This window comes from Rattus rattus, chromosome 1 (genome assembly GCF_011064425.1).
Source record: "Rattus rattus isolate New Zealand chromosome 1, Rrattus_CSIRO_v1, whole genome shotgun sequence".
Classification (NCBI taxonomy): Eukaryota; Metazoa; Chordata; class Mammalia; order Rodentia; family Muridae; genus Rattus; species Rattus rattus.
The window spans coordinates 265,745,596-265,754,692 of record NC_046154.1 but is presented as its reverse complement, the minus strand read 5'-3'; the positions used below and the strand labels follow the sequence as shown (position 1 = coordinate 265,754,692).

General features: G+C 41.9%; 1 protein-coding gene across 1 annotated transcript in view; it reads right to left on the bottom strand.

Annotated features, from left to right (window-relative positions):
• Positions 1–1,470: 1,470 nt before the first annotated feature.
• Positions 1,471–9,097, bottom strand: part of Pdzrn4 (PDZ domain containing ring finger 4) — a 345,252-nt gene continuing 337,625 nt past the window's right edge. Inside the window, 1 exon segment of the mRNA XM_032885327.1 lies at positions 1,471–3,652. Coding sequence (XP_032741218.1) covers positions 2,135–3,652 — 1,518 coding nt within the window. The 3' untranslated portion in view covers positions 1,471–2,134.

Below are 9,097 nucleotides of genomic sequence, written 5' to 3'. Positions count from 1 at the left end.
TCTGGTTGGTCTGTGTGCATGTCTTTGACAGATTGTCTTGACCAATAGTGATAATTCAGGTAGGAGGGCCAAGCCCACTGCGGGTGGCACAATTCCCTGAGCAAATGGTCCGGGTTTTATAAGGAAGCTAGTTTGAGCCAGAGAGCAAGGCAGCCAGCAAGTTAGTGTGAGGTCTTCCTTCAGTGATGGGCCGTGACATGGAAGTGAAAGGGGTAATAAACACTTTCGTCTCCCAAGGTTCTCTTGGTCAGAGTGTTTAATCATGGCAACGCAATGAAAGTGGACAGAATCAAAGAGGAAAATGGCAGATTCATAAAGTCATTTAGGGTAAATAGTATTTGTTATTACTATTCAAATGGAATTAAACCAGAGAATTACAAAGCAGGAGATTCAAGACTGTCCCTTCATGAACCTAAAAACTACGAAGGGGGGAAATGCTTACGATTTAATTATGAATAAATTGCCAAGAAAAAAAAAACCAAAAAAACAATGTACACTAAAGAACTAAGAAAATGTGTTTTTGTCAATACATCAATACAGTTTTCCCCAAAACTCTGTCTGTTGTTTCATTTTAATAAGGTATAAGATTTATTTCAGAAATCTCAGGAAAGTATCAGGTACCAACTTCAGGGAGAACTAGCGGGAAAGGTGACCTGGGCAAGCTATAGGAAGACTTGAAGCTGGGGCCTGAGACTGACTAGAGAGCTAATAGGCAGCCACTGTAGGTTTTCATGCAGTACACTAGCTCCAAAATAGGTGCATGTTCTCATGACAGTCTGTTGGGTTAAATGTCATTTTATATATACCATTAACAGTGTCTTCTCTTCTGTAGGCATCAGGGTCGGCACATGATATGGTTAAATGTTCAAGCAATGAAAAGCTAGATTAATAAAAATCTGCCTAGCCAGTTAACAATAGACCCTTTAATAAAGACATATAGGGCATTTAATTGAATATGCTGAGAACTACTGCAAAGATGGATGGCTTACCAAAACGTACCTTCAGACCATCAATTTAATAAACCTGCTGTGTTGTAGACTGGATTGTGTCCTACCAAAATGGAATGACTTAGCAGTCTCCAGATCTGCGAGTGGTAAGTTCCCACTGCTGAAGCCTATCAGAGCATGTGAGTTGTGGAGGTGAAGCAGATGTGTCAACAGGAGACATCATTAATATCCTTTCTCTACTCTTCCTGAATCTCACCTGGGAAGGCAGGTTAGAGGCTCATGAAGCCTAATTTAGCATCACTGAAATACAGCGTCTATTATTGAATTCGTTCCCGGTAGGAATATGTGATTTGGAATAGGTGACACGATGACCTATAAGTAGTGTTTCCAAAACAACTTTATTGAAAGATAAAAGGTGATAGAAAAGCTGCACAATTTGTAATTCACAATCAAGAGTCTTCTAATCGTATACATACAACCAAACATGTCAACCACCGTGGGCAAAGAAAATAACAGTCCTTGGTTAACTTTTCTTAAGGATAATCAATAATTTATTATTTTTTATTGTCACAAATTACCACAATTATCTAGCTACATGACCAGTGTCACTACATATCACGGGAAGATTGTCCACCCACACTTTACTGAGACAAAGACGATTGCCATTTATGTGTTTAAATGTACAGAAGGATGTTGAAGGAGGTGCTACTTCATGTATAAGACAAGATACGGCATGTAGTTTATTAGCAGATCTGATTTAGCATACACTATGCCAGGAGGTAAGCATAGACACGTTTTGGCATTGAATTATTAAAATAGGAAATAAGAAAATTAGAGAAATAAATCCAGACTTTTTTTAAACTTACAATAGATACATTAAAATAGGAAATTAATTAGGTCCTTAGTATTTTTGTTCATCTTTTTTTTCTTTCCTTTTGTTTTTTCATCGTTTTATTTTTTTTCTATAAATGTGTGCTATGAATATATCACAAGTTAAGGAAAGATATTAGCCAAAGAAGGTACCAGCATATGAAAAACAAATTAAAAAGTACCAGGTATTTTTGCTTACAAAAAATTTAAACTGTAAAGTCACAAAATATATATAAAAATGCCACATTGAACGAGGCAATGATACTCTACCGAAACTGGTAGCATGCTCTCTAAGCCAGTTGTCCCCAAGTGTCTGGTCATACGGTGGTCACTGACAGAAAGGCATTGTGGACCCTTGTGCCATCCGGGGATTTGGCCCCATGGGTCATCAGTTCTTGGATTGTCATCCAGTTATCCAAAATTTTCTTGTTTCTTTTCTTCATCATCTTTTTGTGGCTCAGTTCAATGATGCTCAGCTCCTTCTTGCCCTCGCCGCTGCTCTGTGGGCTCTCCTTGAGGCTCTCCAGCCGACTCCGCATCATGAACTCCCGGCGCCGCCTTTGCTCCTTGGCCCGGACCAGGTGTTGCTTTCTCTCCTCCTTGCTCCAGTAGCGCCCCATTTTCATCTCACTCATGGTGTCGTCATCTGTGGTCATGCCACTCCGCTCCTCCTTGATCTTTAAGGCACGTTCCTTCAGAAGTCGGTCTCGCACTGGCCTCTTGGTTATGTACCGGGTCCCATCACTTCTAATTTTTACCTTCCATTCCATCTTGGGCTCTGAGCCCCTCGGCGATTCTTTGCACATGCTCACCAGGCTGAGCTGACTCTGGGCATACTCGACGGCAGATTTCTGTTGAATTAGCTGCATGTAGCTTTGATAGTGCCGGGCATGCGCCGGAATGTTGGCATATCTGTAGGAGGAGCTGTGGTAAGGAGAGAGGTATGGAGTATGCTCACTGACTGTGTGCTCCTGATCCAGAAACTGGCTGTTTTCTAGACTCTTCTCCAGGCTTTCCACGCTGCAACCTTCATCGGTGGTTTTGACTTTGGTAGCCGTGTATTCCCGGGTGCTCTGTCTGGAAGGGGACTGATGGGCTGTCATCATGCTCCTCAGATTTTTCTTATTGGTGAGGTTGATCATTCTTGGAAGGGAACTGTCCGGGGACCTGTCTACAGTCAGTGGGGTGCTTCTGCAGCTCTCGGCTGTATTGTATGCACTTGAGCTGTCCTTGTCTGACTTTTCCGGATGCTCTATGATGTCGTCCAGTTTCCCTCTTGGCATATCTAGGCTGGTGTTGTAATTTCGGAATCCTCCATCATGCAATGCCCAGATGTCTCCGTATTGGTCCGTCACTTTCTGGAGCCGGTGGGCCTGCATGATATTCTGACACTCCAGCTCAATGTTTCGTAGCTCCTCGTTTAACAGCTTCAGTTCATGCTCCACCCCGTCCTGCTCCCCTTGATTGCATTCGATCGTACTGCTTGAGTAGTACAGGTCATAATCTCCATGGTTTCGGATCTTAAGCTCCAATAGCTGCTGGAATCCTTCACACACCTCCTGGTTGCTGGCACAGTCGGAGTCCAAACACTCACCCACAGCGCAGCTCTGGTTGCACTGAAGCTCAATGCTTCCTAGGGTGTCTTGGCTCTGCCCCAGCTCTCTCTTGCTCTTCAGTGCTGTGCTGTGGGGCTCCTCGACCACATTCTCCTGCTCTGAGCTCTCATCATTTCGCAAGCTCTCATCTGTGCGCCCCACGCCACTGTCCTTCTCCTGGTTGTTGGACGAGGATGTGGCCGTGTCTGTTGTGCCTTCTTCTTCCTCCTGCTTTTTTGGCTGAGGAAACAGAACACAAGAGATTATTTTGAAAAGCACTGGCTGCTTGTAAACTTGCTTGAAAAACAATGTTTCGTGGCTAGGGTGCAGCTCCTAGAACCAGCTCTACCTGTAGTTTGCATAGGAATTTTAGAAATTGAGACAATTAGCTCCTGGCAGTCTTGTGAGTAGCAAAATAGAGAAACTAAGTTTCATTATATCTGTAATACTCACTGGGTATCAATGAGAGGGAGAACCTGGACATGAAGGACCATTGTGTTAGGGATATATACAAAGTGACCACTTCTCAGGTAAAAACACACAGAAGTATAGTGAAGACAAAATATCTACAAGTTCTTCAGCAATTTGGAGGTTTAAAGCTTGACTAACCATTGCTGCTTCCTAACTTTCTTTAAATGAAGTAGAACAAGGCAGAGATCACCATCTATACAATACTGATGTATTATTGATCGATTTAGTGATCTACCAAAGGCACTGTTTGTACTGCCCGTTTGCCAGCCACAACTTTACTTGTTACCGGAAACAAAATGACCTGGAAAAGCAGCTGAAAACAATGGTCTGTTGCCACTCACAACATGCTGACTGCCCCATATGCTTCTGTAAGATCTTGTTCTGTTGCCCATCCTACATTGTGGTTTTAGAGTATAAAATGAAAATACTGACTGAACCTGGATAGAAGCCTTTCAGGAGCTGTCCTGGCTTTGGCCCACCAGTGACATCTCCTTTTTGTCACTCTGACTTTTTGTCATTGGTGGCAGAGTGCTTATTTCAGAAGGATTCCCACAACATAAATTCAGGGGGATCTTTACTGACAGGAATGTGCAGAATATAGTAAGGTTGGTATCACAAAACAGTTAGTCCATGTTAACATGCTGGAACTGCAAACCTCCATCTCTCTCTGTAGAGGAGGATGCTCCATGCCAGACAAATACAGGCTGTAAGTGGCAGAATAATCTGGAAGGCAAAGCTCTCCTCTTAGGGTCCATATTACTTATGGCTAGCACGTCATGTTCCTGGATACATGGGCATCTTGCATCATGCATTTCAGAAGAAGCACAATGTTCCAGGGCTTAATCACATACAAAGCACTCTTAGCCACTCATTTTCTACAACGATGAGATTTAGCTTGGGGAAGGTGGAATCAGTTAAGGGCGACACACACATGGGCATGTGTTCATTAAATAACAACATTCTTTAGTAATGGTCCCTGAGGTGTGGAGCTAGCTTAAGGACAGATATGAGCAGAAGCCGTCAGGATGACTTGTGAATGACATCATAAACTCAAGCTCCTGTGAAGAATGTGACTCCCCTCCCCCACCCAAAAGGAAACGAGAAAAATCATGCCCTGCAGCCCTCCAGGAAGGTGCAATTCCTGCTGGCTGGTCATCTGAACTGATGCCAGGCTGCAATGCTCAGATGCCGGAATCTGTATCTCCACAACAGGGCTGCCTACCCTCCATGTCCACTTCAGTTTTGCAAGAGGAAACTTCTCTGCATGAGCAGACACAATCTCAGCAGGTATCTCTGTATGAGTGTCCTATGACAGGCTACCACTTGGACCTTTCTTCCTGGTTTAGGGGTATAAGCTAAGTCTTTGCTTAAGGGACAGACTTCTGGGTTGCAGCAATCTCTTCAGGAGTCCTGGGCTCTTCCTGCCTTTGGAGTCTGGGTGTAGTAGCAGAATCATAAGGTTCCACTTGGGAGACACTGAATAGCTGTTTGGCCTGATTCAAAATTAATTAAAGCTTAATTGCTTTAGGTTTCCCCCTACCTATTTATTTTTCTGCATTTTGTGAGTCCATGTTGGTGACAATTGGTTTGATAGAGGCTGAGGGATTTCGTGGCAGCAGCAAGACTCTCCTGAAAACTTTCCGTATATAAGGAACTCTGGTTCTGAAGAAACAACTCCCTCCAGCCTACCCTGGATATCCTAGATGACAAGGCCCCCTAGAAGGGTGCTAGGACTACTTACTATAGTAACACATGGAAACACCTCAGAAGAGCATAACCCCACTCCTGGTTTAGAAGGAACTAGGCTCATTTGGAAGGTGCAATTGAGAGTGGTCAGCTCTTACCCTGAGCTCCCCACACTTCTTGTAAGTTCAGGATGTTCTGAGACACTAGGAGGAGTGTCTGGCAGATTGGTGATTCTGGTAGATAATGTCCCTTAAACAGCACAACTGGCTTGAAACATTTCCTGAACAATGACTTGTTCAGATAAAAAAGGAATCCCAGAAACACATTGAGCAGAATTGAGTTCAATCCCATTGAGGTGAACTGCTCCTAGAATTCCTCAGACTAGTGTTGGCCGGAAGTGAGTGCTTCCGGCTTTCTTTGGTGACAGGAGACTTTCCTGTATCTGAGCATATGCCTGTGCCTGATGGTTTTTCTCTAGTGACTTCCCTTTGGCTCTGTGAGCCCCTCTAGTTTTTATGACTGGCATGGCTCCTTTACGATTTTCTTGTGACCATCTCTTACATAGTTCCTAAACAGCAGGCAGTGAGCTGGGGCAGAAATCTCTTTAGCTCTTTAAGTTCTTGCTCTGCTAATTTTAAATCTGTTGATTGTTCCAAGTTATGTGTAAAACTGGCTATTTCAGCCAGGTCTAGCTAACCGGGACATAGCTGAGAGTGAGTCCATAGACTCATTTGGAAACTAAGACGAGGAAAAGCAAACAAGCAAGCAAGCAAGCAAACAAACAAGAAACAACAACAAAACCAACCAATGAGAAACAATAACAACAAAACCAACCAATGAGAAACAACAGCAATAATAACAACAAAACCAACCAATGAGAAACAACAACAATAATAACAACAAAACCAACCAATGAGAAACAACAACAATAATAACAACAAAACCAACCAATGAGAAACAACAACAATAATAACAACAAAACCAACCAATGAGAAACAACAACAACAACAACAACAAAACCCTCTACCAGATGTTATGGACATGGCTTCATTTGAGTCCATCTGAAGACTGTAGAAGACTTGCAAATATAAGCCTTAAGATTAGATGACCTTTGACCTTTCTATTTGCTCATGAATATGAGCCAGTTTTAACTTTCTTTTTTGTAGCAATTTGCATTACAGTCTCCTGACTAGCTGAAAGATAGACCACCTTTGTCTATGTGTGTTTCTGTATATTCCATAGTAGATACATTGTGTTGTATGTGTTTGTATGAAAGGATGAAGAAATTCTCTTCAAACTGCCCCATGGTTACATGGGCACACTCATAAATCACAACTATCACATTTCAAAACATGTCTTGTTTGTTCAAATTGTTAATAGACAATGTGTTTGGGCGTGCTGGTCAAGTAGGGCTGTATTTACTATTACTAGATACAAAATATGAAAGATGAGTCTAAATAAATATAAACATTTGTCAACATTTGTAGCATCTTCAACTATTAGTTAACATACTTAAGCTTCTTAAATTTTATAAATATAAAAAATTATTCTGTAGGGTTATAAATGAATTTACTCTCATCTTTTGGTATATGGCATTTAAAGCTTGCTTTCTCCCTGGGTTTTGCTAAGGTTATTAAGAGTCAAAAGTACAATTAAGATGTGCAGTTCTCTATACAAAGAACACCAAAAGATGTGAAGATATCTTTTGACAAGAAAAACGGAAGACAATGTTTATAGATAAGAAATAATGTGTGCTATGACTAAAGTAATCCAAGATGGAAAGGAAGAAAGGAAGGAAGGAAAGGAAGGAGGGAGGGGGAGAGAAAAGAAGGGAAGGAAGAAAGGAAAGAAGGAAGGAAGGAGGGAAGGAAGGAAGGGAAGAAGGAAGGAAGGAAGGAAGGAAAGAAGGAAGGAGAGAGAGCTAAACAAGTTAGAGAGGCTCTGAGCAGTCACAGACAATCTGTAGAGGGCAAATCTTACACAAAAGCAAATAAACAAAAAAAAAATCATGAGTTTCCAGGTGATCTATAATTAGAAACAGATTGTTTTTATTAATCCAAACGCAAGCCTTAACACACTGACAACAAACCAGAATTCTCTATGTCTAAAGCAACCAGACATTCTTAAATCACGTACTTAACCTTAGTAAAATGTACAAGGTAGGCAGTCCTGGTATTACGCTACCTCCGAGGACCATTGTTTTAGAACGCTGTGTGCAGTGAGAGTAACGACTGTTTTGGTTAACTGCTGATTCTTACGGAAGTCCTACTGGTTTCTATGGTTACTGTTGTCTTTAGTCATCCATCGACAGACACTTTTGCTTCTTCACTAAAGTATTTGAACCTAAGTACATGGAAAAGAGTCTAAGGCATTCTTCTTCGTTGTTAATTTAAGTTATAATTTTTATTTTTAGAATTTCATATATGAGTACTTTATATCATTTTCATGCTCCCTCCCCCCCAATCCAACTCTTCCTGGGCCCCCACTCCTCAACGTTCATGGCTTCTTTCGTTTAATTTTTATTGTTAGAAGTGTTTGTGTGTGTGTGTGTGTGTTTGTGTGTGTGTGTGTGTGTGTGTGTGTGTGTGTGTGTGTGTGTGTAAATACAACCAGCTCGCTCCATTTGTGTTGCTCATGTGTGTTTGTGTATAGGGTTGATGACCTAAGGTTGGATAACCCATCAGCGGACTCGTCACCGGAAAGTACGATTCTCCCTCACTCTGCAACCTTTGATTGATTGCCTGTGGCTCTTTATCGAGGGGGAAGGCCTTGTGGGTGTCCAGTCTGCTCTGGCATATTATCTCGTGTCGTCATTATGCAAGTGTCATTTAGATGACTGTACGATTGCACTTTCACGGGTCCAGCTTCCTTGTCATATATAAAAGATGCTATCTCACAGAAGATGTTCAACCCCCTGGCTCTTACACTGTCTGTGCTCCCTCTCTCTGCAAGGCTCCCTGAGCCTTAGGTATAGGACTCCTTTTAAATACAATTTTTAGGGACAACTAAGCTCATACTAAGTTGTTTTTTTTTTATTGACAAAAATTGGCACGGCTACAGAAAATTATATTTCTTTGCTTAAAGCTAGACTATGACGTCGAGTGTTTGGCTTATTTATTTTGTATTTTTTTCTTTTAGAACTTCATAGCTATGCATATCAAGCCTCCATAGGGCTTTGACTCACTACACCGTGATGCCTGCTCAGTGCCTTGACATAATGCCTGTCATCAACAGCAAAGAACAGGGTTCAGCAAGGAACACCAGCTATCCTTGGCTCGAGAGCATGTCTTCTAAACCTCCTTGTTGCACAAATGTGACTAAAATGATTAACTCCACCATCAGTTTCTTCCCCTCCAGTGTGGCCAGTCAGCCTGGCAATTAGGAGAGAATCAACCTAGCTACAGGACAGTCAGGAAGTGATGCTACAGAGAGAGCAGGAAAGAACCAAGACAGTCATTATAATCACAAAAGACGCATTCCTGTTAAGCTTACTGAAGAAGCATGCTGGGAAGAAGTTATCTTCTAATA